At 37.0% G+C, this 27,663-nt stretch overlaps 1 protein-coding gene across 2 annotated transcripts in view; it reads left to right on the top strand.

Moving 5' to 3' along the window:
• The first annotated feature begins 1,725 nt into the window (after positions 1 to 1,725).
• The window catches only part of LOC110040268 (dual 3',5'-cyclic-AMP and -GMP phosphodiesterase 11-like), a 33,887-nt gene continuing 7,949 nt past the window's right edge, over positions 1,726 to 27,663 (top strand). The window contains exons 1-21 of one of the 2 annotated variants that reach the window (XM_089273022.1): positions 1,726 to 2,521; positions 10,313 to 10,405; positions 11,289 to 11,360; positions 12,169 to 12,258; positions 13,179 to 13,316; positions 13,908 to 13,990; positions 16,415 to 16,481; positions 19,845 to 19,892; positions 20,345 to 20,420; positions 20,953 to 21,020; positions 21,162 to 21,254; positions 21,858 to 21,908; positions 22,062 to 22,208; positions 23,072 to 23,179; positions 23,552 to 23,661; positions 24,138 to 24,225; positions 24,749 to 24,849; positions 25,494 to 25,571; positions 25,656 to 25,719; positions 26,147 to 26,305; positions 27,239 to 27,337. In XM_089273022.1, coding sequence (XP_089129148.1) covers positions 1,826 to 2,521; positions 10,313 to 10,405; positions 11,289 to 11,360; positions 12,169 to 12,258; positions 13,179 to 13,316; positions 13,908 to 13,990; positions 16,415 to 16,481; positions 19,845 to 19,892; positions 20,345 to 20,420; positions 20,953 to 21,020; positions 21,162 to 21,254; positions 21,858 to 21,908; positions 22,062 to 22,208; positions 23,072 to 23,179; positions 23,552 to 23,661; positions 24,138 to 24,225; positions 24,749 to 24,849; positions 25,494 to 25,571; positions 25,656 to 25,719; positions 26,147 to 26,305; positions 27,239 to 27,337 — 2,529 coding nt within the window. In that variant the 5' untranslated portion in view covers positions 1,726 to 1,825. The remainder of the gene's footprint in view (positions 2,522 to 10,312; positions 10,406 to 11,288; positions 11,361 to 12,168; positions 12,259 to 13,178; positions 13,317 to 13,907; positions 13,991 to 16,414; positions 16,482 to 19,844; positions 19,893 to 20,344; positions 20,421 to 20,952; positions 21,021 to 21,161; positions 21,255 to 21,857; positions 21,909 to 22,061; positions 22,209 to 23,071; positions 23,180 to 23,551; positions 23,662 to 24,137; positions 24,226 to 24,748; positions 24,850 to 25,493; positions 25,572 to 25,655; positions 25,720 to 26,146; positions 26,306 to 27,238; positions 27,338 to 27,663) is intronic. The other variant, XM_089273021.1, reaches the window with a different exon arrangement.

The raw sequence follows: 27,663 nt of genomic DNA, 5'->3' as shown, positions 1-27,663 counted from the left end.
CAAGCTATTTCCGCCAAAAAAAACATGTGTAGCTCTCCCTTTGCGTGACTCTTGGAAATGATCGTTTTTCAAAGCTCACGCGACCGATAATTCCTTGCATGTATTTAGTCATGTTTGATTTCGCTCTTTTTGTATTTTCTTCAGGCTAGATTTACTTATCTTAATTCTTAATCGCTCAAAAACATACAAGAAAAATACAATTAATGCAGCCAAAGCTTTCATTGCTTTGTCATTGGTTGTAATTGGGGTACGCGATCGCGCGCGAAACGAAGTGAATTGATCTTATTAAAGGCGTGCAGCGAACAAACAACAGGCAAATTAAAAGAAACGATAAACATCCAAACGTATACATGTTTTAAATTATATAAAGCATTATCAAAGCGATCATACAGTGGAGCAGATACATATAGCATATTATTAAAGCGAGAAATTTGCGTGTTGAAAAGGATGTGTTTTTTTGCCATTGTCATATGATACCGCATCAAGCTAACATCCATTAGCTAGCCTCATCGTAAGGCCTTTTATGTTGCTTCAACACTTGCTTCAGTGCAAGGCGAGCTAACAATATCGACAGAGGAGCTAAGCGAAATGAAGACTGCAAACGGGTTGCATTTAACAGTGTCGCAGGAAAACTGTTCACTTTGATGTTAGAGACATATTTTGTGGCCAGTTTTCTTTGCTACCCTTGGTCATCCTTCTTTCATCGATCAGTTCTAATTAATGCCTCGTCACAGAATGGAAGGTAACCCTGCTAACACTGACTGTGAAACATGTATCTTCTTCTTATATATATTTGCTGGAGAAACGAATGGCTTTTGTCCCACGAACATAGAAGAAGAAGAAGAAAACTATTGTTACACTGTACAATTTAGAATGTAGGTTTTTATTTTTATTATTATTTTTAATTTTTAGAAAACTATTCAAGCATATTTGTCCCTGACTGGTGAGACAGTACTCACACCTGTGCGTGCATTATTTATTTTTATCGCACTGCTTGTTAAATCTTCCCCAAAGATAAAGGCGTGTTAAATAATGAAAAAGAATTAAATTTTTCTACCGGCTTCTAGATGCAAGAAGAAACAGAATGATTGCCAACAAACCTGCAATAAGAAAACGAATGCGTTTAAAAAGTGTTAAACAAGGAGAAGGCCTAGCTGTCCAAAACAGTACGTCAAATCGTTTGTTGTCGGTTGGAAACCCGTTGCTGGGTAAATATTTTGCGTTATTTGCCTCGCAAATTAACTCTTCGAGCTTGACATTTTCTTTAAGGTACACATGTATTCCAGTTGTTATTAACCCTTCTCGCAAGTTTTTGTGTTTCTTTTTTCCGGTTATAATCCCGCAGTCACAGACGTACTCAATATTCGCAGCCTGCAACATTTTTGAGTGACCCTTCCTGTTTATTGCTTGTTGATGTCACAGAAGAAGAAGTTGTCTGTCTTGTAAAGACTCTCGAAAAACAAAATGGGAACCTGCTAAGTGGCGAATTAAAATCCCCGAGAGGAATAAACAAACAAACGCACAAAACAAACAACAAGCCGCTAAAGCTTTCGGCTTAGTAATTACTTTGGAAGAGCTTTTTCAATAAGCGAAAGGATGTCCCAGCAACAATAGAAGAGGTGTAGCAATATTGGCGATTTTCAAGAAGCAAGATTTACAGACGCTGTGCCGAGAGCCTGAAAGCGCCTCGGCCAATCACATCGCCGCGCTTCCAATTAACTGTCAATCAACTTAAACAACTGGTTGTCAGTTTCTTCCATACTTGCAGGATCGAGGGATCAACTCGTCGAGTAGTTCGAATGTAGAGTATTACGGGGCTCAAAACATGGCGAATTGCTGCACCAAGAACGAGAAAACGGAGCCTGTAGGGATTAAATTCGAAGGGAACAACATTGAACAAAATATTGAGACATGGCTTGACGAACATCCCGAATTCGTTCACTCGTATTTTTCTCGTAAAGCAAGCAGGACTCTTATTGACTCTTGGCTTCAGTCACGCTCTGTACGAACTCCTACTCCCAGCGGAACACCTCCTCCTTCAGGATCGTCGACTCCGGTTCGGAAAATTTCTGCCTCTGAATTTGAAGGCAGGGGAATTTTAAAACCATTAGTGAATGTTGTCGATGGGCAAGCAACGTTTCTTTCGCCCAACGAACCCTCCAGGGCGCGCTCGCCACATCGAAATCGCAAATCGCGAGTTGAACTCCAACAACTGGACGAAAAGGAGCTCTTAATGGAACTCGTCAAGGATATCTCAAACGATTTGGATGTGAAAAGTCTTTGTCACAAAATCTTACAAAATGTTAGTATTCTTGTTAATGGAGACCGCTGCTCGCTTTTTCTTCTTCAAGGCCCGAAAGATGGGCCCCGCTATCTCGTTTCGAAAGTGTTCGATGTGAATGCGGAGTCAAAACTTGAAGACATGCAAGGATTGGAAGAAATTCGAATTCCATTTGGCACAGGAATTGTAGGATATACAGCAGAAACAGGAGAAGTGGTGAACATTGCGAATGCCTACGAGGTAAGCGGTAACAAATCTTGGTCATGACGCTCGCGCGCACGCTGTGCTTTTCGTCTACCGGTTGCTTAGATTTCTGTTTTCTTTTTCCTCTGGTGAGATTCCTAGTTGCGTAGCAGTTGTAGTAATTTTGAATTAAGTCTGTTTAGCTCTCGCATTTATCCACTTTTCATTGATGCACGAAAGAAATAGTACATCTTTAGTCGTGGAACATTTTATAGTTCATAAACTAAAATGTTTGGCGCCTACAGCTTTGGTCTCGAATTCCTGGTAATCGATTATGTGCAGTGCTGGTTTTGAGAGCTTACCCCCTTTGGCGAATTTAACTCGGTAAACGCTGTGCCCGAACTTTGTAGATTCTCCTTAGAACAAGGCGAAATATTCGCTTAATTTCCTAGAGCCGTCAAATTTGCTAGCGACACCCTGGAAACAACCTCGGCCGCGAACACTCTGTCATGTCGAACGACTATTTTTAGTAGTCGTTGGGTTCGATTTCGAAGATTTTCTGTTTTAAGATTGTTTGTAAAAGGAAAGCGGCACCACACTTAAGTCGTCTACTGGGGCTGGATTTGTTAACCTAGTTTTAGTAATCAACTACAAACTAGCGTCGCTTTCACGGGAAATCGGGAGGTTTTCGTCAAAACATCGTACTTATAATTGCCGTCCCCTTGTGCGGACATGTTTACTGCTATACTTTGTTTACATACATCGCGATTGGCGCTGAACGGTCGGCAAATTCAACGAGAGCTTGTGTCGTTTGAATTATCAATGGTAAAATAAAAGGTTAATCCGTAATTCCTTTTCGGTTAGATGCACATTGCGAAATATCCAGGCTCGCATGTCGGATCATTCGAAAATAATCACAAACGATATGAAATGCTATTGCCTAAAAATTCAATAAAGTACAGTCTGTATTGAATGTCCAGTAGCAGTTTATTTTTATTTTGTCAATGGCAGTCAGTTCAAAAGTTCATTTTCTCGTGTGGTTCGGTTGGTAAAGCTTGAGCGACCCTAAACGTAAACCGGAGTAACTTTTGTAAAGTTAAAAAGTAGCAGGTTTGTTTTTTCAGGGTGTCGTCTCGGTCTGACGGAAATAATTCTTGTTCTGTGTATCGCTCGTGTCATGTTTTTTTGTGGCTGGTAGCAAAACAGTGCGAGGCTTTCTCGCAGAAAGAATGGCTGGTTCTTATTTCGGGCCACATTTACATTGAAAAAGATGCAAGATATTTATGATTATAAAAACAGACTCCATGTGTCACGCGAGGTGATTAAGTGATTTGCTATAATCCTTTCTTGTAGTGCCACTTTAGTTTTTTTTTGCTCGAATGACATATTAATTACTATAGTTAATGTTCTCTAGGCGCTCTGAGGAAATTTTGTTTTTCTTTACTTCGGAATATTAAACCTCGGGAGAAATCGAAGAAAAATAATTTGCTCTAGAGCATGTAATAGCCGTCTTTGTTATAAAAAGGTCGGCCATCAATTTTTCCATTGTATACACGTAATATTATGGCAGGACAAAACAGAGCCACCAAAAAATAAGGATTTATGTAAACAATTCTATCTTGTGGCTGAAAGCTCTCTCCTTAATTAAACTGAAATTTGTCATTGACCGGAGGTGACGGGCGCGATTCGTTATTTGTAATTTCTTTTACAGGAAAGCTGTGAGAAGGTTTTTTGATTGAATTGATTTTGAACCACAAAGCATTATTTTTTTTCCCTTCAAAAGAGTGCAGATGTTAAATGTAAATTAGAAAGTAATATATAAGCTTAAATGAATTGAGAATTTGCCAGTATGAACTGGTATTCATTCCCATTGAGAGATTCCTTTCCGAATAGTGCACGATGACCTGTGTAAATACTTAATAAGTTGAGTTTTTAAAGTGCGAAAAATGTCTAATTGATGCCTTTACTGTCTTCTTCAGCTAGAATATTTTGATAAAAAAGTCTCCAAAATTTTGCATCAGACTCATAAAATCAGGATGAAATCAAATTTATCGATCAACCCGTCTATATTGCCTGGATCTTGGTGTCAGCTCATGTGTATCACTATTTTGCATATTGTGTTGATGGGGTACTATTAATCTTTTTTTTCATTTTAAAATGACAAAAACATCCTTGTGATAGATAAAATTGTATTTAAATTAAGTTTTCTTGTACTAAGGGATGCCTTTTATGGACTGATTACAGCTGTTTTTTTCATGGTCTTTTAAGATGTTTCTGTAAGCGGCAGCATTATTGTATAAAGCTTTACATGTATCTTTAGAGTGAATGACGAAATGTAGACCCTGATGTAGTAGTATAACTAAGTAAAACAGACCCCAACTTGGGCATTGCTCTCTCTGTTTGTCACAATATAAGGAAATAACAGATTTTTCAGTCACTAAAACTCAGGTGGTTATCATTCATTACACCAGTCTGTGGGCCAGCGCATATTTGAGTCACAGGCGTGGGCCAAGTTGAAAAGCAAAGCTGCATGTATTTGGCAGGGGTGAGTTTGGTGTTGAGGTGTCAAGATTCTCGTGGCTTTACCATTCATGCATGTGCTCCCCCTAGCCCTGTGTGTCTGCTCGCAGGCTACCATTTCACTGCGTTTGAATTCAACATTGTTGGTTATGGAAGTGCACAGTAAACCAGAGGTTGGGAGGGGAAGTCTTAAATATCGTTCTTTCGGGGAGGAGACAGGTTCATTGCCGAGGATTCAGTCAAAATGGTGGTTTTGTTAATAGTGAATAAACTCAAGAATTTAAAGGTCTGGGTTTCTTAGCCCTTGCCCAGGTTCTTATACTGTCTTTTTTTGGTAACACTGAACTCTCACTGCCTCTCTCTACCTTGGAATATAAACAGATAGCAGTGAACCACTCAGACAGCCTAGAAAATTGTTTGGGTTGGCATAAAAACGCATTTAGGAAGAGGTGCAATCTCGACCTCTTAGTTACATTTTGCTTCAGAATTAAGTGTTAACCAGTGTTCTGATTAGAAGGCTATGGAAAGGACTATTTGTGATTTAATAGAAAGGGAGACTTACATGTAATAGCAGTTTGTTGCCTCCAATCTGATTGACATTCTGATTTTGGTTCATGCAAGCAGTAACATTAAATTGTGGTGATTTTTTTTTCGTGGCAAGTTCGGACTCAATAATAATTATGAAAATCCAGATGATGTAGATTAACTTTTTAATCCAAACTAAACTTACTAGAGATACATGCTCTGCAGAATCATGCATGAATGCAAAGAGTAAGGTCTAAATGTTCAGCGTGGAATCTGTCTGATTCCAGGCAATATAATTTTCAGACACTACTGTTGTTATTACCGGTATACTGGTAAGGCTAAAAAGCGAAACACAAATAAAGAATACAAGGTGGTTTGAACCCAGGCTATCAGAATGAAAAGCTAGACAAATGTTTGTACCTCTTTGGTGTGCCTGTTCCATTTGATGTCATTCTTTTGTGTGTACATTGTGAGGATTAGATAAAAATATGTGGCTGTAAACTCTTCACAAAACTTGATTCCTCTTCAGTTGTTGGTCCAACAAAATTGTAGTGCTTAATATGCGTTTGTTCGCCAGCTTAGCCTTTTGCTGAAAATATATCAGGGTATCAATTGAATTATATTGGGTTTAAAATTGTTGGCATTTCAAGTCATTGAAATGTAATTTTCTTTTAAAAAAAAGAAGCATCAATGGTACTGAGAACTCCAAGTGACTGAAGGAAGTAAGATTTGGAGATGTGACATCTGACAAGAACATTGCAGTACTAAATGTAGTATACTATTATTATTGCTGATAGTGGTTGAAGTTTAATAAAGGTACCTAAATGACAAGGAATAGGTTGACCATCAAATGAGCACCAAATATGTCTTTGAAAGTAAGAGTATCAATCTTGAAACAAGTTATGTAATCTTCAAATCAAAATCAATTTTTAGCTACTGATTAGGACTTGAACATATTTTTAAACAATTAAAAATACAAAGTAACTCTATAGTAGTTGGCTATTAAAACATTGTAGAACAATTTATAACATTATTACGGTAGTAAAAGCTGGCCTGTAAATAGAGCTCGACGTTGTGACCTGCTGTGGTCGACAATGTGACCAAATTCTTTTTAAATTTTTTTCACTGGCGACTAACTTTCCATGCATTTCACTGATTGAAATACTTTTGCTGGCGACTAAATCTGAAAAATTAGGAGCCAGCTGGCTCCAAGGTGTTTTCCTTGAAGTTGAGCCCTGATAAACCCAATAATTATCTTAAGCCCGTGGACTAGTATGTAAGGGAGGATTTTTGGTATTATCTTTCTAAAAAAGTGCAGGACTTTTTTGGTAGGGGCATTCTAGGACTCTTATTGTTAGCAGCATTTTATAAGCAGCATTTTCAAGCATTCCTGTTACGTACAAATTGGTCAAACAACAAACTTTTGTAGACTAACGATTTTTGGTGATAGAAAAAATCAGAAAAGAGATGTCTGAAAATGACAGAGTAGCATAAATATTGAAAGCAAGGCAGCTTTTATTTCAATGAATTTTTGTAGAATGTGGCCACAATTATTCCCAGGAAGTGTGTGTAGGAAGAGTTCTACAATTTCATTTTTAAAATGAAATTTTCAGTTTGGTGCTTATTATTTAAAGTGAAAGATTTCTATCTAAAACTGCATGATACAGCCAACTTCCCTTAGGCTTTAAATAAGATAATTTTTTGCATAGTAATGACACTTGAGTTGATATTTCTGTGTGCCAAGTTCATTCCAATAATTCAGGCAAGAATTTTTTTCTGGTTTGAATTACCTTCAAAAGAGATGAAGAAACCTGTATCACAGTTCTTCTTGTCAAAAAGAGTTGACATGTGAGATTTGAGAATATGGAGGAATGTAAAATTCTTAAGAAATCTTTTAAGATCATTTGATGGTAAAAATTGGAATTTATTCAGTAAGATCCATGGCAAAGTGACAGACTTGTTCCCACTGTTGAAATCTGCAATTTACCTGTAGTTACCTGAACTTTGGCCTGTATAATTTTATACCAACTTTATTTTGTTGAATTAACTTTTCTCTTTAATACTAATAATACAAGAACTATTGTCATGGTTCACCAATTGGATGAATAAAAGAATGTTACCAACTGTAATTTTTTCAGTGATGTGCACCACAGCATGTCCTCACGGCCGTGTTTTATAATTCATGAATTTGCATACATGTAGTACAATGTTTCATAGTCAAATCCATTTATTTTAATGCCCAGTGATGCAACAAACTGAATTTAAGATATTCGTTAGCTGGCCACTGTTTCACACATGACTGATGAGCCTGTGTTTTTGTGTACTAGTTCACAGATTTATTACTAACAAGAAAAACATGAAAAGTGTAACTGAAAGTAAATTTCTTTTTGTTTTCAGCAGGAAGTTTGTTATCTTTGAGAAAAAGAAACTACAGAAAATTGTAAACAGGAAAAACTACAACACTCCAAACATGGTTTACTAAAAGTGAAATGAAAGGAGCTCTGTCACTTTATTATGAGTTACTGTATTTTTTTGGTGCACAGTATTACCTTTCAATATTACCTTTAAATTGAAGGAAATCTGAAAGTAGTACTTAGTCTGCTAAGATGGAAAAAAAAAAACGATAAAGCGTAAACCATTAAAAAAACAAGAATAGTAAGGATGGAGAAGATTTACACAGATTACAAACGATGAACTTGAAAAATTTAGGCTTAACTTTTCAAGATGCACAGATCGTGGTGTAGCTCCTTTAAAACAACTGGTCTGCGTTCAAAGTCAGTCGGGGTATATTTTAAGGACTACATGTAAGGTGATGAGATGTTTTGGTTTTCAGTTTCATCTCTGTTTGAATATCTTGCATAAAACATGTTCCCTGAAAAATGTCATGTGACTAACAGATAACAAAATAATTAAGTCCTGACGTGTTAAAGGATGTCACTTTGAAGTGTTTGTGCAGTCCAGGAGACAATGTGAAGATAAGTTTTCAAGAAGTGATTAATAATATTGCTTTTACCTAAGAATTCATTCTTATTACCTAACCATGCCTGTCTTAGTTGACTATGTTGTGGAGGATTTTCTGAATGACATCACTTTTAATAAGAATTTCTTCAAATTCTGTTTTAATGAAGCAAAGACATAGTTTACTTCCAATTTAATTTCAGAATGAAGCTAAAATTGCCTTTTACATTTCTCTCGATACCCAATGTTTCTATTAATAAATTCTAATTTTCAATAAGTTTTGTTTTGAATTCTTGTTTTGTTATTTTTCTGGCTAGAGAGTCGACACCAGAGGCAAACCAAGGGGATTTTAAAGCTCAGTAAATAATGGTGAAAAAGTGTTGGTTTAGAATAGAAAGCCCTTTCTTTTATGAGATGCCTGTGTATTGCTGAGAAATTAAGAAATGTATTTTTCCCCTTATACATTAAACTGCTTTACAGATCAATTCATTCATTCTTGTTTGATAGAAATGGATATAAATGCATGTAATTCAAAGGGATATGAATCTCTCTGGATATAAGCTTGCACATAGAGCAAGATGTTTGAAAAGTCAATGAAAAAATTTCAGACAGGAGAATTGGTCTTTACTTTTTTCCTTTAGTTGTTATACGGTCTTATAAATTTTATATTATGTTTTTCTTAGTTGTGAGAAGTGGTGGGCTGGCACGTCAAGGCAATAATAGTTTTCTTTATTCTTGTTTTCTGTTGATCTTCTTGATATCATTCAGGAAGCGAGGGATTAATTTTGCTAATATGAAACAGCTGAAAATGATTTGAAACTGGGCAGCCTGTCTCAGGACAATGGCTGGTGATAATCTATGTTAAGATCTTGGCATTAATATGCTGACATTACTGAACCCATTTGATGTTTCAATCTATTTTTCACATATTAAAAGGAATTTAATGTCTGTAACTTGATAGCTGTCACTGTGTACAAAGTCAAACATGTACAGTCTCCCTGGATACCCAAGGAAACTCTCACTTTTGGATATACCTCACATCTGTGCCTTATATGTAACTAAATACTTCCCTGATTAAGCTCAAGATTAAGAATGAAAAAATCTTCAACTTATTTTCAATTTCAACTCTGAGGAGGTAATAAAAATTTAAGAACAGATGATTTATTTTCATTATTAATAATTAACAGGCTTAGTAATCAACTTTAATTTGTCAAAGGCCGTCTAGTACAAATTCATGCCTTTTTCTGAATACAGGCACCTTTTAAGTTTTAAGTTGAAGGGAACTTTACGAACGGCCGGTGCTTCGCAATGCTGAATTTTTCTAGACTTTCATATAATTTTCAAACCAGGTAACCTACTTATGGAAATTTCATCTTACAGGTCTGTCCATTTCAAATGAGCTGCATTACATGTAGTTGTGTCCTTCTGTAGTAAAATAATTGAAATGTTTCTCTGTTTCTCCCACCCTACCAAAATCCACTTCATTTGACCTCTCTTCTCCACCCATCCCCTTGTCGTAGCCCCATTAAGTTACAGCTGTTAAACTTGTGACGTGCCAAGCAGCTCTCACAACACTTACCAGGATTGGCTGAGAAAAAAAAAAGCACACAACAGAAACAATGAACCTAGCCCTTAATGCAATAGAGGTGTGTGAAATAGCAGGCAAGTGAGTCTATGTCCTCTGAAGTGCATCTCTCTACCTCTTTCCAGCCACAGGAAAGTAGCAGTATGTCCCTTATTTTACAATGGAGAAAAACAGTGCTGATTGCACTGTCTAGTGAATTTCTTGATATACGGCTTCATGACTTGATATCATCAATTTTGCAAGTGTATTTCCCTCAACAGGATTCAAGATTTAATCAGGAAATTGACAAAAAGACTGGTTACCACACCAGAAGCATTCTTTGTATGCCCATCCTTGATCACTATCATGGCGAGGTACAGTATGACTCTAACTTGCAAAATTTGGGGCTAGATGAATCCAGGGTTTTAAAGAGTGGATTTTGGGGAGTGGTTGTAGATGACCCTAGGGAATCTGGGGTAATGTTCCTGCAGTGCATTAATTCTTACAAAATTTAGAGCAAGGCAAATCCAAGGTTTTAAAAAGGTGATTAGTGGGAGGGTTTGTGTGCAGGAGAGCCAAATCTGGGATGAGTGGTGGCCTCATGGCTACTGCGCTTGACTCCAGATTGATTGATCGGGGTTTCAGTCCTGGCCGGGGACGTTGTGTTGTGTTCTTGGGCAAGACACTTTGCTTTTACAGTGCCTCTTTCCACCCAGGTATATAAATGGCTACCGAAAAATTTAATGCTGGGGGTAACCCTGCAATGGACTAGCATCCCATCCAGGGGGGAGTAGAAATACTGCTGGTCACTTCATGCTACAGAGACAGGGATAACCTCTGGCCTGATGGGCCACTTGGCTCGTATGCAGACTTAACCTTTTACCTATCTTAGGCATGAGTGGCAAATCCCTGGGTGGTTTGCATCCACTCCCCCTACAGTGCAAGACAAATACATATGTAACTTCTCTTGGAGACAGTTGTAACCAACCTAATCCTTTCCTCGGATCCTGGAATTGGATCCTTGGAATTTCTGCATTTGTCAGAATTTAAGTTTCATGTTGTGTGAAAAGCTTTTAATTAATCTGTTGAATGTGATTTGGTGTTTGGTGACTCTGTTGCATACAGAATATTTTGCTTTATAATCAAGATACATGTAGGTTAAGAAAACAACAGGCTTTGTTATCAAACTGGTCTTACTCTATTGCTAAATGTCACTGATTGAGAAGTAACATGCATTTAAACTCCTTGCTTATTTAGGTTATTGGTGTTGCACAAGTTATAAATAAAAGAGGATTTCTAGATCACACGTTTACCAGAGAAGATGAAAAGGTATGAAATGAAGTAATTAAGAAATAGAAAACACTTAAACAGTTTTTCCATCGAGTTATAGAAACATGAGTGGAAGTTTAGGAGGATGAAAAAAGCTGTGGGGACACGAGCTGACAGACAAGTGTCTCCATGCAGGTTTTTCAAGTTCTTCCAGATTTTCACGGCTGTTTCTATTTTGGTCATCAAAATGTAAATTCTAGTGTAAATTCTAATGGTTAGAGTTCTGGACTCTGGATCAAGCGGTCTAGGTTTCAGCCCTGGTTTTGCATTGTGTCCTTAGGCAAGATATGTTACTCTCACAGTGCCTCCCTCCACCCAGGTCTATAAATGGGTTCCAGCGAATTTCATGCTTTTCCAAAGGGACATACTTGAATTGGAAAGTGCCTTCTGCTTCACATTTTCCATTTATTCCACTTTTGAGCTCTCACTTTTGTTATTTATATTATTCACCCTCACATGACTTTCCCTGTTGTCAGTTTTGAGTGAATTTATTCATGTGGATTCTTGTTACTGATGATTTAGTGCTGTGCTCTGGTTAATTTGAGGAGTTACACGTAACCTTTAAAAATACTGTAGTTGTAGTCAGGCATAGTAATAAAATCTTAAAAGTTGTTGTCACTGACTTAAAAATCTTAAAATAGACGTTTTGGCTAAAACATTTACACATCTCATTTACATTTGGACGCCATTAACATTCATTTCATCACTGAAGAAGGTTATAGTATTTTAGCCGAAACGTCTATTTTAAGATTTTTAAGTCAGTGACAACCACCTTTAAGATTTTTGTAACCTTTACTTCATATTGCAGATATTTAGCAAATACTTGGTCTTCTGTGGAATTGGAATTGCTAATGCAGAACTCTATGAGAGAGCACAACTTGAAATTAGAAGAAACCAGGTGCACTGTAATTTGCATTATAAATATTTTATTATTTTTACCAAAACGATGTATCTATATTGAAGAAGATCACAGTCTGACTCTTACTAACGACACTCAGTCTTTGAAATTATGTCCAGTTTTATAACTTACTGCTATTTAAGGATTGACAGGCATCGTGTGTTTCTCAATCTGGCACTCTCATTACTTACTGTTATTTAAGGGTTGACATGCTTTGTGCCTTTCTCAAACTGGCACTTTCCCCAACTGATGCTGGAAGCTTTCCATTGGTAAAGTTCAGTCTGTACAATGCAAATTGGTGGTAGTATGGAGACTGGAAGATAGATGCTTAATATCTATCACCATCGCAGGCTGGTTGTGCAGCTAAATTGCTGCTATTTTTTCCATTTTCAAATATGCTTAGCTTCTCTAGATTATCTGATAAATACATTTTAAATTTCTACTTTCTAGGGGTTTAATTTTAGACATGTTACCTGAGTGACAAAATCTGGTCATGGGTTGTGGTCCTGGTTGGATTTTTGAGTGGGAACTCTACAGTATGAATTTTTATGTAATATCTCAGACACAACAATTACGGTGTTTGACCACATTTCCAGACACTGAGAGGAGATTTGAAAATATGACGGTAGCAGAGTATTTTTTATGATCCTCTTAATGTTTGGAAATGTCGTCAAACACTGTCTGCAGTGTGTGAGATTTATCTTCTAAATCAAATCTAAAACTTAGGAGAAAATGGAGAAATAAAGTGACTTGTAAAAGTCTATGGTAATTAAGATCATGTATCCATACACCAACATGGTCATGATTTCCTTTGTTTAAACTTGATGAATTATTAATAAGTTTGAGAAATTTTAAACTAAAACTAAGGAAGAAACAGAGAAATAAAATACTAATTTTTTTATCTGTTCTTTTTTTCCTAGGTTTTACTAGATCTAGCTAGGACAATTTTTGAAGAACAAAGCACGCTTCACAACATTGTACAGAAAATTATGATGATCACACAAACTTTACTTCAATGCGAAAGATGTTCAGTTCTTTTAGTCGATCCCACCTCAAAGGTATGTACAACATTCAAACATTGTTTCGTTCAAGTTGAAGTTTGTTTAGAACTGTTTTGTAACAAAAAAATGAATCACTATATTAAATAACCTCTATTTAACCTTAGTCAGTGTTTGTAGCCAAAGTTTAGTGGGGCCAAGCAAATCAATCAAAGTGAGACCTAACTAAGTTAAAAGCCCCAACTGGTAGGAGGCAAATCAGTTGGATATAATGTCTATGTAACCAAGGAGATAAATAAATTTCAGGACTTCTAAGAATAACACCAGCCAGCAGCCAGAACAGGAGTTGAACCTGTGACCTCCAAAATTCCAGATTGGCACCCTAGCTTGGGGTGGATACATGATTTTGGAGAAGAAGGTTTAAGATACGTACTGCCAAAGCCAGTCTCCTTTGGAGGGGTCTGGAATCTGGAAAATTTTTAAGATTGAGGTCCTTAGAAATGGGATTTCTGGCATTCTGAGGCCAAGTCAGTGTGTTCTAATGTCTCATTTTTTTAATTTAGGGGGTTTGACCAAACCCACCAAACCCCACCCCTAGATCTGCTCCTCTGCTGATGGATAAGTAATGATTTGTTGTCTATTTTGTTGCAGACTCTATTTTCTCAAGCATTTGATTTGGAGGCACGGGACTATCTGAATGAAGATGACCAGACTGTTGTCAAACACAGATCTTGGTAACAAATCATTTTATTTCCCATATATGGATTTTATTAATTACATACATATATTGAAATTCATACAAGCTTTTGTTCAGTTATGTAAATGTTCCAACTTCAGTTAGGGATGGACCATTATTTTTTTGAGTAGGGAGGGGGGGATGTTAGGGAATTTCAAAACAAATTCCTGTACAGCAAAAAATGGCTGAAAAAAAAGTCATGTAAGGGGAGCCACGGGGAAAAAACATTGAACAATTGCTTTCTACTATCCAGGTCCTGTGTTTGACTTTATAAAAAAAATTCTTGTACAAGCTTTTGCCCACCAAAAAAAATCATGCACAGCCTAAAGGTGAGAAAAATTTTTATGCCCCCGAAAATTGCCTGAACCACCAAACCCCTCAAAAAAATAATGGTCCATCCCTTACATCATGGTATGTGTGTTAGCTTTAAAGTGGTACTATGACGAAAATCCCATCTTTCCTATCTAAGCCATTTTAACACATATACAAGTAGTCTGTTCGAGAAGAAAAATGCGGTTTACTATTTTCATATATCTCTTTTCGTTCCAGAGATATTCAAGTTTTTAAAATATGCAAATTAGCCAAGTGATGACGTCATACACTCAACCAAATTTTCATCAAATATAATGAAGAAAGATATCTCAGCCAATTTGCATCAGAAATGTTTGATTCTCTACAGGAAGATCCTGCTAAATGTGCTCTACAATATGAGCTTAACAGTTTTGTTACCATGGCAACATACTGGGCTCCAGACCTCCCCAATATCAATGGCTTTTCTGGCCACCTTTGGCATTCCATTTTGATATTTGCTAATGGTGCCTCATATGCATGATCCAGCAAGCATATGAATATGTTAGGTCGAGTTCATGGCCTTTTTAAATACATTTTGCGCTGAAAATCACTAAAATATTGAAATCAAGTGGGTGGGGACTGGAAAAGAGTGAGTTGCCATGGGAACAGAATTTTTTACTGCCGTAGGTGTGCTATCTGTAGAACTATTAGCCTACCAAGTTTCAGTGGTCTGTGCTGGAAATTGACAAAGATAGCTCTATTTTTATACTTGATATAATATTGGGTTGAGTATATGACGTCATCAGTTATCTCATTTGCATAGTTTACACATTTTCAAACTTAAATATCTCTGGAACGAATGCAGATATTTGCAAACGGTAAATGGCGTTTTTGTTCTTTCATGCCATTCTTTGTGATACACCAAAAAAATCAAGGGGTAAAAATTTGATCATAGTACCACTTAATGACGCTCCCCCTTCCTTTGGACAGGCACATGCTGAGAGGGACTGATTGTGCAAATAAACCTAGTACACATATCGGGTTATCATAGTTAGTGTTTCACTTAGTTAGTTGCTTGTATGTTTCACAACTCCCACCGGCGTTTGCTTTCCTACCCACCCACCCACCCTGTGTATTTCCACCCTGTGGATTGTATGAACCTAATTCTTGAAGTCTTAATTTGACCCAAACAATTCTGTAGTGATAACATGTATAAGCTCTACTGAAGTCCATCCAGAGTCCATGCTGTTGCATATAAGTGACAACCAGTTAGATGCTTCATGTATCTCCATAGATGTATGTATCTTTGTCATCAGCTTCCAATTTTCTCAGACTGGATAATAACCTCTTACTAACCAAGTGCGAGGGCCATACTGGGGAATATTAGCCTGAGGTCTTGGCAGTTTAGACCAAGTGCAGCGAGCAGGGTTGTCCCTAAATGCTGGCTGCTGGCAAAATTCACCAGCTGAGAAAGAGGTGATCATCAGCTGGATTTTGGTGGGCGATCACTCTGTAAAGGACAACAAATGGTTTTTAGGTTACGCACATACAAACATTCGATATCTGAACCATGTTAATCCGTCTAAATGAAAAGTTTGGAATAAATTCCTAACTACCTTGAATATCGGTGCCACTATAATGAGTAAAGTAATTGAAATAAAATCTTGTTTTGAGCACTTGTTTAGAGTATTCTCTTTTTGTGTTCTGCATCTGCCATCTTGTAAATGCGAAGCTTGGTAGCACGGTATTCAAGGCATTTGTTCCCAAAGATTGGGAACAAAAATTTTGTTCCAGGTCTTTTGCAAAAATGGTGACCAGCTCAATGAAAATCTTAGCTGGAAGACTATTTTCTTAGCTACAACCCAGAGCAAGGTCAGTACAAAAATGACAGAGGGCGAACATTCCCCAGTACGGCTTGAGCAAGCTAGGTGAGGAAGTAGTTTATTACATGGTACTTAAAAACAAAAAATGCACCGTTTTGACTGTTACCATGGAAATGGTGTGTATGGTGAAATGCCAACCACAAAGAACCAATTTCAGAATGCTCAGATTCACCTCAAGACTACCTTGCCATAAAATAATTGATAAGTTTATTTGTTATTGGCATTCACATCCTGTTTCCCTTCAACAGCAGCAAGACAGAAGTCAGGTTTCCTGTCAATATTGGAATTACTGGCCATGTTGCTACAACAGGCGAAGTAAGTAATATATCAAACATGAAAGACCATGTTTGACCACAGTTCCAAACACCAAGAAGAGAGTTGAAAATATGACATGTAGCAGAGTATTTGTGATGAACTTTGAGGTGTTTGGAAATTATGTGGTCAAACACCGCGCACTTTCATATCTTCACAATCAAAACTAAAACTAAGGAGAAAATGGAGACTGAAATAAAATTGTAAAAATCTAGGCTGATTAAGATCAGATATCCAAACACTGTGATGGTCATGGTTTCCTTTGTTGAAACTTGATGAATCATTGATGAGTTTGAGAATGTAAGCTCTGCAGTCATGTTGCAAGCATGCTTAATGCTGCAGAATGAATGATATGAGAAAGTCTTAAGATTAGAATCTTAAAATGAAGAAGCTAGTCATAAAAGGGGATAAGTGACGATTTTGGTTGCTTTTCTTTTTTCTTGCCCCAAATTAGCTGAATTTTTGCATGTGGTCTTCAATGTAATAGAAAAACGTGGTTCTGTATTTTTGTCACTGGTTTTTACTTTGTTTTCGAGTTAAAATGTAGGCAAAAAACTTGGCTTTTCCTAGCCATGTCTTTAGGAGTTTATTTGTTGAACAGCAAACAGGCAGACTGTTTATAGTGTATGAAGTCAAAACCAAATCCCACAGCATATAGAGCGGAAATCTGGGAACGGATTGTTTACACCGGTTATTGTGACGTGAACACAACATGTGAATCAATCGAGCGTCAAACGAAATGCCATCAAACAAAAAAGAGATGTGTCGCATTAGAGCTCTGTCAACTAATATCTTAAGCATTGTTTTAAAGTACCTTGTATGCCTGCCTGGTGGTTGAGAGGCATCATAAAGCCTCGATAAACCCGTAAGTCATCAGCACGTTTTAAAGAATCAAAACGTGTTCTGAAACTTCAAAGGCAGCTGATATACCGTAATCGTGTTATCGGCGTTCGAAGTCAGATCGAGCCAGGTAGCAAAGTCCAAGAGCAGTTCTTGCCCAAGAAAAATACCCTCTGGTGAGTTGTGGCCCATTTGCCAAGCGTTGCTAGCGTCAAAGTTTGGAAAGCGAGAACTGGTTTTAGACTTATAAAATTTGTCTTGTATCGACCGCCATGTTTTCCCGCGCACGAGGTGTAAAGACCCTTCCCGGCATGCATTGCGATTACGTTCTGTGGACGTTTCTTGAACTGGTAACTAGATTTAAACATAATATTTGCCAGCAAGTGGCGATCGATTGTAACAGATCTGTGATCCAGTTTGCGTTGATTTTATTTCAAATCGGCATGATTTGTAGTGTTTTGAGCTTCTGGGATCAGGGGACATGCAGATGTATGGAGACCCGTACGTTGCGCAGAAGGGTTAATCTGTTAATCTGTCAGCCCTATTTATAGAGTGTTTTCACATGGAGTCATCAAATTCTTAAATCCAAAACTAAACAGCCACCAAAGTTGTTATCCTCATCAGGCAGAAGAGGTACCAGCGCATTTTGAACTTGGAAGTTATGGCGGTGCGTGACATAAAGCTACGATCGCGTTTGTCGAAAACTATGTTTTATCTCGTGATTTTTTAGCCATTTAAGACGTTGCCGTATTTGGAAAAGTGCTTATTGAAATGTTTATTTGTTTCATTTTATTTTTATTTACACCTTTTTTTGACCTGAAATCAACATTTTTGAGCTTATACGTTGTGTGAAATTACCATTTTCAGGAGCCCATCATGGGCTCCTACAATTTTGCTGTTTTCTAAGTGAAACCAACATCCTTGCCGTCACGCATTAACGTCAAATCAACATTTTAACCTATTTAGACTTGAAATCAACATCATTGAGCTTATGCGCTGCGTGAAATTACCATTTTGCTGTTTTCTAAGTGAAATTAACATCCTTGCCGTCACGCGTTTACGCGAAATCAACATTTTAACCTATTTAGACTTGAAATCAACATCATTGAGCTTATGTGCTGTGTGAAATTGACATTTTGCTGGTTTCTAAGTGAAACCAACATCCTTACCGTCACGCGTTAACGTCAAATCAACATTTTAACCTATTTAGACTTGAAATCAACATCATTGAGCTTATGCACTGCGTGAAATTACCATTTTGCTGTTTTCTAAGTGAAATTAACATCCTTGCCATCATGCGTTTACGCGAAATCAACATTTTAACCTATTTAGACCTGAAATCAACATCATTGAGCTTATGCGCTGCGTGAAATTGACATTTTGCTGGTTTCTAAGTGAAACCAACATCCTTGCCGTCACGCGTTAACGTCAAATCAACATTTTAAACTATTTAGACCTGAAATCAACATCATTGAGCTTATGCACTGCGTAAAACTGACATTTTGCTGGTTTCTAAGTGAAGCCAACATCCTTGCCGTCATGCGTTAACGTGAAATCAACATTTAAACCTTTTTTGATCTAAAATCAACATTTTTGAGCTTATACGTTGCGTGGAATTGACATTTTGCTGTTTTCTAAGAGAAATCAACCTCCTTGCCGTCACGCGTTAATGTGAAATCAACATTTTAACCTATTTAGACCTGAAATCAACATCATTAAGCTTATGCGTTGCGTGAAATTGACATTTTGCCGGTTTCTAAGTGAAATCAACCTCCTTGCCGTCACGCGTTACTGTGAAATCGACATTTAAACCTTTTTTGACCTAAAATTAACATTTTTGAGCTTATACGTTGCGTGGAATTGACATTTTGTTGCTTTCTAAGTGAGATCAAAGTCCCTGCGGTCGCGGCGGGCCGATTCTTTGTTATGATAAACCGAGGCAAGACTTCGACTTATAACAAAGGCTTGGCTTGGTTATTATAACAAAGGATCGGCTCTGTTTATCATAACAAAGGCCCGGCTTCGTTTATTTGCAGCCTCAGCGGGAAAAGGGCGTTAGGTATTTTAATCAAAAGTGAACTTTGTCGAAAACGCTCCAAATTTCGCATAGAGTTTTGTTTAGGTATGTTTAGCAATGTCCCGTAGTTTTTCCGCTAAACTTTGCTTCGTTTTCAGGATATTGCGTATGCAAAAAACCACTCGGTTTTCCTAGCGGCGTCATTATAAAGCGAAGCAAAAACTAGTGGCAAAAATACAGGAACACGTTTTTCTATTACATTGAAGACCACATGCAAAAATTCAGCTAATTTGGAGCAGGAAAAAAGAAAAGCAACCAAAATCGTCACTTATCCCCTTTTATGACTAGCTTCTTCAAATGTTTTAAAATTGTTTTCACTTTCGTTTTCAAAATACGGTGGAATTGTGATTTTTCAAACCTCTAAGGGAAATGAAAATTGGTTTGAAAAATTACTCACAGGTAGTTCAAGAAATCAGGGGTAGAATTTTTCTTTTATTATTATTTTTTAGACATTGAACATACCAGATGCGTACCAAGACGAGAGATTTGATCCCGCTGTGAGTACAATTTGTGATTATGCAAGCTGTTGAGTGGTAAACGAATTATTTCCAATTATTGGAAATCATTCTTCACGATTGGGATAAACCATAAACGTTAGGAAATGAGGTACTAGGTAAGAGTGTAAAAATTATTAGTTTTGTGGTTTGCATCTATTTATCTGTCCATCTGTTTCAGTCCAGTCAGTTAGTCTGTCCATCTGTCTGTCTGTCTGTCCATCTGTCCATCCATCAGTCAGTCAGTCAGTTTATGATAGAACAATTTTGTAGGTTTGTGCAAAAAAAAAAAACTATTTACTGATACAAAAAGATGATCCATCAAATGTTGGCAAATTATGGCTTTTTACAGAACGTAATAAACTTTACAAGGTGCAGTCTGTTGCACTGAATATCATAGTGCAGTTACTGTTATTCATCATCATTTGCTGTCTTTCATCTCTATTGTATTGTAGGTTGACCAGGCTTCGGGATTTGTTACAAAAACAATTCTCTGCATGCCTATCAAGAATAGTAGTGAAGAAATTATTGGTGAGATAATAACTAGTAATTTTTTATCATTAGCTATAAGTAACTGTTAAGCATTATTTGTTACCTTAAAAAAACTGGGGCTTTTTTATCTTACTGATCAAAAATAATTCGTGACATTCTAAATTGTAGTTAATCTTGTATTGTAATAATTTGCAGGATACATTTTAAAATATTTGTACAATTTCTACATATTTACTTAATGTTTATTTTTACATTCATAAATCCTTTATGTTGTGTCCCCAATTAGCAGCAATGCTAAATACCCGCAGACACTTTAATAAAGGTTTTGTTGTTGTTACTCAACAATAGAAATTATTGTTATTTAGTGCTAACTATGTGGTCTGTGTTATATATGTGTGTGTGTACCAATCTAAACTTGTATTAATGCATCTGTAGACCTGGCTGTCTGCCCTTTTTAACTCTCTAGTTATTTCAGGTAGCCAGGCCCCTAACTTTGTTTATGTATAACTTTGCAAAGTATTTCTTGTTGTAGTTCTTAGAAATGTGAGTTATTGCCATGCTTGTCTTTTAGGTGTTGTCCAACTGTTGAATAAACTTGATGGCACATCTTTTAATAGGAATGATCAAAATCTCTTTGAGGTATGTCTTGTTAAATCCCTACAGAAAAATTCCAACTTACAACCATGTAGATCTTGCAAATTTTGGAGAGATTTTCAGGCCTTAAAGTTTGCTTTAGTGGTTACTGCTGCAATGTTTGACAATGCTTTGGTGTTATTGCAGGCATTTGCAATTTTTTGTGGCATGGCAATCCACAACACAGTCATGTACGAGAATGTGAACAAGGCCATGGCTAAACAGAAAGTTGCGTTGGAGGTTAGAAACTTTAAAATGTACTTTTTTCAGGTTTGTTTCTTTGTGAATGTGAGGCACAGTAGCCTCATGGTTAGTGCGCTCATCTCCGGATCGAGTGGTCCGGGTTTGAGGCGTGGCCAGGGACATTGCGTTGTGTTTTTGGACAAGACACTTAACTTTCACAGTGTCTTTCTCTACCCATGTGTATAAATGAGTAATGGTGAATTTGATGCTGGGCATAACCCTGTGATGGACTAGCTTGCCATTCAGGGGAGAGTAGAAATACTCCTAGTCACTTCATGCTACAGAAACCTAGAGATAAGCTCAGGCCTGATGGGCCACTTAGCTGCTTTGTGAATAGGAATGGCATTGAACAATTTGATTTGATTGTGATACACTAATAATTGTAAGTACTTTGTCCAGCTAAATGGTTCATCAAACCACAGGAATAGTTATTATATTATTGGGATTTGAGATTATTTTATTTGTTGCAAGTTTAATTAGTCCTCTTTGGACTCAAATGACATTAAATGCTTTTCTGATTTGCAATGTGGCAATGCATATTGTTTCTGTGTGATGAAAATTTCAATCAATTTACTCGCACCAATTTACGTTGCATCCAAGGTTCTCTCCTATCACGCCACAGCTCCACTGGAAGAAGCCAACAAACTCAAGGTATGTAACCACAAAATTAAAATCTTAGAAAATTCATGAGATATGCAGTTGATTGCTATATTGAGGGGATGCACCCTGACAAATTACAGGTCAAAAATTTCATTTAGTTGATTAGTAATTAATGTAACTAAGTAATGTTATGTTTTCTTGCAGTCTTGTCCTTTACCATCAGTCAACACCCTCCGACTGCTGGATTTCACATTTGACGATGAATCAATCAATGATCAGGACACCCTTTTGGGCACACTGGCAATGTTGATGGACCTAAAATTACATGAGCATTTCAATGTGGAGTACCAGGTATGCAGTGTCAACTACAGCACTCATAATCATCTCTTTAAGTAATGAAGTGGCACAATGACAAACCAGTACTGGAACCTTACTCCCTCCAGTTTGGCCATTAGGCCAGCAGACATTAAATTTTTAGCCTTTCATTCCCAAGATCTGAGATTTAATTCTCCTAATTAATACCATACATTTCTTTGATTGCTAGTCCTGAGAATTTGGTGTTATAACAAGACCACATCTCCTAGTCCATAATTTAAAAACTGTAAGGAGAAATCACATACCAGTCGCTCCTGGGATTCAAAGGGTCAACAGACTCGGTATACCAACATGTTACTGAATATCCTTGGGACAATCATATTTCTTGCTTAGTTTTGGCATGTTTTTCTCTGGTTGCAACCACCTCTCCTCAGCAACCAGTTTTCCAAAATACCAAAAGTTTCCAAGCCAAATCACTATATTTGGACCCTCTTGTTAGCAACCACTTCTCATAAGCCACCGCGACCACTTTTAGAGCTAAAAGTTCAAAATTTTCTTTTGTTTTTAACCTCCCGTAAGTGACCACTTGACAGATAATAGAGCGACAATTGGACAGTAACATTGTCGCATTCCTGGGTTGTACAAGAGACAGAAATCTCTCAATGGGAAGTACCGCATTATTTTTGAAATTGACTTTACACATGAATAAAATGTTTAAAACATTGGGTAAGTGTCTGCAGTTTCCTTGTGCTAATGAGGCCAAATTTTGACCCAAAATAGTCTAAGCTCTCGCAAGCAATCACCTCCTGTTAGCACTCACTAAGGCTTGACATTTTGGGCGGTTGCTTACGAGAGGTTCAACTCTATTTAATATAACCGTTTTGTATTTTTTTAACCAGGTTCTTTGTCGCTGGATTCTGACAGTAAAGAAGAACTACCGTCCTGTGATGTACCACAACTGGAGACATGCTTTCAATGTGGCTCAAACAATGTTCACCATTCTTAAGGTAGCTTTTCATTTGCACCTATCAATGAGACCTGATTATTGAATGCATTGATTGAATTGATAGATAACAGTAAGTAATGTGGCTAAATTAAAGGAACTGTCACAGTATTTTGAGTTACCTTGGCCACATAAAAAAACCACCATTAAATTGAAGGAAACCCAAAAAATAATGCTTTAAAAGATAGAGAAACACAAGAAAGATAATAATAAACCATGGGGGAATAAGGATGATTAATAAAGGATGGAGAAGATTGACACAAACTTCAAACAACAAATTTGAAAAATTTAGGATAAACTTTTCAAGATGCACAAACCATGACATAGCTCCTCTAAGTTTGATTGTTGGTGACATACTTGTATTTCTGCATTACAGGTCGATGAATTTGGGAATCTGTTCACTCCAGAAGAGAAGTTTGCATTGTTGGTGGCCTGTTTATCACATGACCTTGATCACAGGGGAACCAACAATTCATTTCAAATAAAGTAAGTCTGATGCTGTAAATAAAGTAAGTCTGCCCTACCACTGCATACATTGCATGAGCATTTAAATTTTCTGAGTGTCATTATAGTCCTGACTTTTCACTGAATGCGTTTTGCAGTGCACAGCAACCGTAAGTGGTATATTTTAAGGTTGGGTTCATCAATGAGGTCTTCTGTTTTGTTTGGAACCAGACAGTGTCAGTAATAACAACTTGTTTATAACATTGTGGTTGCAAGGTGGAGTTTTATTGCATTTAACATGCTAATCCTTTTCACACTTTTTTATTATTTTTTAATATTTTATTTTGGAATACCACACTTTATATACAATTTTACAATTACAAATTACTTACTTACATCTACATCATTAGCATTACTTACAATTTACAAAAAGCATGCAACATTGCTTGCAATACTAGTGCTACTTACAGCACTAACATTACTTACCAATTAACAATAATAATTCTTCCCACATTTAGGAGTGCGTCAGCATTAGCACAACTGTACAGCACATCTACCATGGAGCACCATCACTTTGATCAATGTATTATGATCATTAACAGTCAGGTATGTAATGGGCCAGATGATAACATTATTATTTTAAAGTTCATGTAGTGCTTATAAGATAAGTTATCTCTTGATGTAGTGTGCGCGATACTATTTTGCTGTCTTTAATGTTAACTTAATGGACTAATTTGAATATATCAGATTTAAGTTTGGTCAGTCAAGGGTTTTTTTGGTGGTAATCTTGATGTAAAACTGAATGGTTTTAGTCATGTTTACTACAAATTTAGAAGTTTCAGTTCTGTAAATGACTTGCATTTCCTGCTTATTACAAGGACTTTGAAGAAGATTATAAGCTTGGTTTGTGCTCCATTACACAGAAAATGTGACATTTTGTTACTGATTTGCACAGTTAATATTCTGTAAATTAAACAGCCTTGAGTGGGTTTGACTCCTTATGGGAGACCTCAAAGTTCCTTTTTTCCAACTAACTTATGGCACTAACTGCAGTGAATATTGTTGTTTCTTTGTACAACTTAGAAACAAGATTTGTTGTAATATATAGATCTCACCTTGAACATTTCAGGGAAATGAAATTTTTGGATCACTCTCAGCTGAGGATTACAACAAAGTAATAAAACTTGTAGAGCAAGCAATCATTGCAACTGATCTGGCTTTGTATTTCCAGTAAGTTGGAGTTGAATTTTATTGCTCTTTTGATTATGATCCTTCTGAAAAGGGTTGCTTATGCTTAATCCCTTTCACTCCCTGTGGAGCATAGGTCCATGGAGACTGCCCGTCAACTTTTTGATTTCTTTCCAAGTGTGGCCTGCATTTGACAGCTCATTGTCCACGATTCTCCTCTGGCTGTTTCTAGGATGACCTTGATTTCTCTTTCCCTGGGGGTTCCACCTCAGTGCATGCCTGGTAATATTGCTGATGGGTTTTCTTAGGGTGTGCCCAATCCAACCCCATTTGCACCTTCTAATCTGGATTGTAATTTGTTCCTGTTCAGTCTGAAAAGGGTTACAGCAATGAAATTGTTGGATTTCACCAACTGGAATTTTAATTTTGTTTGGTATTGAGAAACTTCAATAGAAATAATAAAATTATAGTTGTCTGAGGTTTCAATGTTGCTGACATCATTATCAAGGTAAAAATGACAGTTTTATTGTGGTGTGACTATAAATTAGTGGATCTAGTATAGTAGACATTGAAATGCCAGACAACTATAATTTTAATTTCTATTGAAGTTTTTGAAATAAGTTTTGCTTGTAGCGAAAAAATGCATGTGGACTTTTTCTTATATGAATTTCTTTTTCTATGGACAGGAAGCGCACTGAATTTTTCAAGAAAGCTGAGGCAGGATGCGAAGATTGGTCAACTGATGAGAACAGAGAACTTTTGAGGTATGTTCCATTTTACTCAACAATTGCCACCCAAAATATAGTTTGTATTTTATCATGTTGTTTTTGGTTATTGTGTCACTTCAGGGCAATGATGATGACTGCATGCGATCTTTCAGCAATCACTAAACCGTGGCCTGTGCAAAGAAGGGTAAGAGACCTTAATACATGTTTATTAATTTATTTTTATGCTAGTACCCTTTGCAGAAGGCACTGTGAAAGTAAAGAATCTTAACTCGGAACACTCTGTCAGAAAATTGTGGTCACTCACTCAATCTTCCCCATCTTCGTGGCTGGGACATACACCATTGCATGACATCACTTCTCCACTTCTTGCAGTCCCTGGTGTTCTTTTCAGCCTCCACCCAGACCCAGCCAAGTTCTTTGAGGTCTGTGGTCACGATTCGCCCCCAGGTGGTCTTTGGCCTTCCTGTGCACTGCTTGCCTTGAGGGATGCACTTGAGGGCAACCTTGGGGATGGTGTCATTTTTCTGTGGAACACATGACCTAACCATCTCATGTCGCTTAAATTTTGGTGTTTTTAACTTGCTCTCTGTTCTTTTTTCTCACCTATACAGACAGCTTTACTTGTGGCGGAGGAATTCTTCCAGCAGGGAGACCTTGAACAGCAAGAATTGAAGGCAACACCCATGGCAATGATGGACAGAGCCAAGAAAGATGAACTGCCACAGATGCAAGTTGGATTCATTGATTCTGTGTGTTTGCCACTTTATAAGGTTAATATTATGAAGATATCACTTTAAAAACTTTCATGTCAAAATTATTCTGACACTTCTTCACTTTGGATTTGTAGTAAGAGTTTTCACTCACTTGGCCAGCAGCCTTGCAAATTTATTAAAACATAAGGAAGTGCTGACACAAGAAAAGAGTTCAACTCCCACAGGACACCAATATGGCTGCTGTGGCATCATGTGAAAGCACACTGTGCAGGGGAACATGTTTGACTGACCACATTCATTCTCAGTTGTGTCATCTATGCCAACTCTCCTGGATTATCTGGGAGTCTCCTGGATACAGACTGAATCCCCCGGTCTCCCGTGCACGTCACAAAATCTCCTGGACTCGAAGGAAAGCACTTAATTTAGCTGATTTTTTGCCTTTTTTGAGGGAAATTTTAAGAATATTTGACACATTTTGTGGCTGAATCAGACAAGCTGTACTTTTAAAAATGTTTTTTTAGGGTCAAGAAGATAAAATTAGCAATCTTCCAAAAATCTTCCGGATTTCAATTTTTTTTTTCTGGTTATAACCAGATTCAGGTGAATATTAATGTTAAAAGCCGACGTTTCGGCCTCATCATGACACCAGTCTCAAGGCAAAGTGAATAAATAATGCGAAGATTTGATTTCTATACAGTTTTTCCTTGAGAATGGTGTCACAATGTCTCTGAAACATCAGCTTTTAATGTGAATGTTTGCTTGCTTATGTTTTAAGAAATTGTTATTGATCGAGACTTTATAACCAAATTTTAAGTTGTGGTTGTCAGGATGAATTTATATCCTATTTAGAACTATTTTGATTTTGTTTGTAAACTGTCCATCCTTGATACTCACGTTTCCATGGCATTTGTTTTGGGTTTGAAAATTATTTGACCAAGAGAGTGTGAATAGCTTTGTCGCAATTAACCTTCTCAATTGCTTTTGTCATAGGCTTTTGTGCAAATGAATCCAAAACTTGCACCTCTCAAGGAAGGCTGCCGGGAGAACAAACTGCAATGGCAAAAACTTGCTGACGACCATAAAGCCCAGGTATGTACATTTTGTTCATTTTTTTCATGTTCACTTGCACTTGCTCTGAAGGAACTGTGTTGCAGATTTTAGCCAAATTTAGACATCAGAAAATGGCCACTAAATTGAGTGAAGTATTAAAATAACCACTTAAAATGGTAAAGGAACATTTTAATAACGCAACAAAAATACAAAAGGTATGGATTGACAAAAATTGGAGAAGATTAGAACAGATTGCAATATGGGTCTTTGAAAAACTGTTAGGCTGGACAGTTTTCAAATTTAATCTTGTTTGTTTATCACCTGATTATATTGCCTGGGAGACATATTTGTTTATAATGAAGCTA

The sequence above is a fragment of the Orbicella faveolata genome, unplaced genomic scaffold (genome assembly GCF_042242905.1).
Source record: "Orbicella faveolata isolate gen_17 unplaced genomic scaffold, um_ofav_v1 contig_35, whole genome shotgun sequence".
NCBI lineage: Eukaryota > Metazoa > Cnidaria > Anthozoa > Scleractinia > Merulinidae > Orbicella > Orbicella faveolata.
The sequence above is the reverse complement of the archived record's forward strand: the minus strand, read 5'-3'. Positions and strand labels throughout refer to the sequence as shown.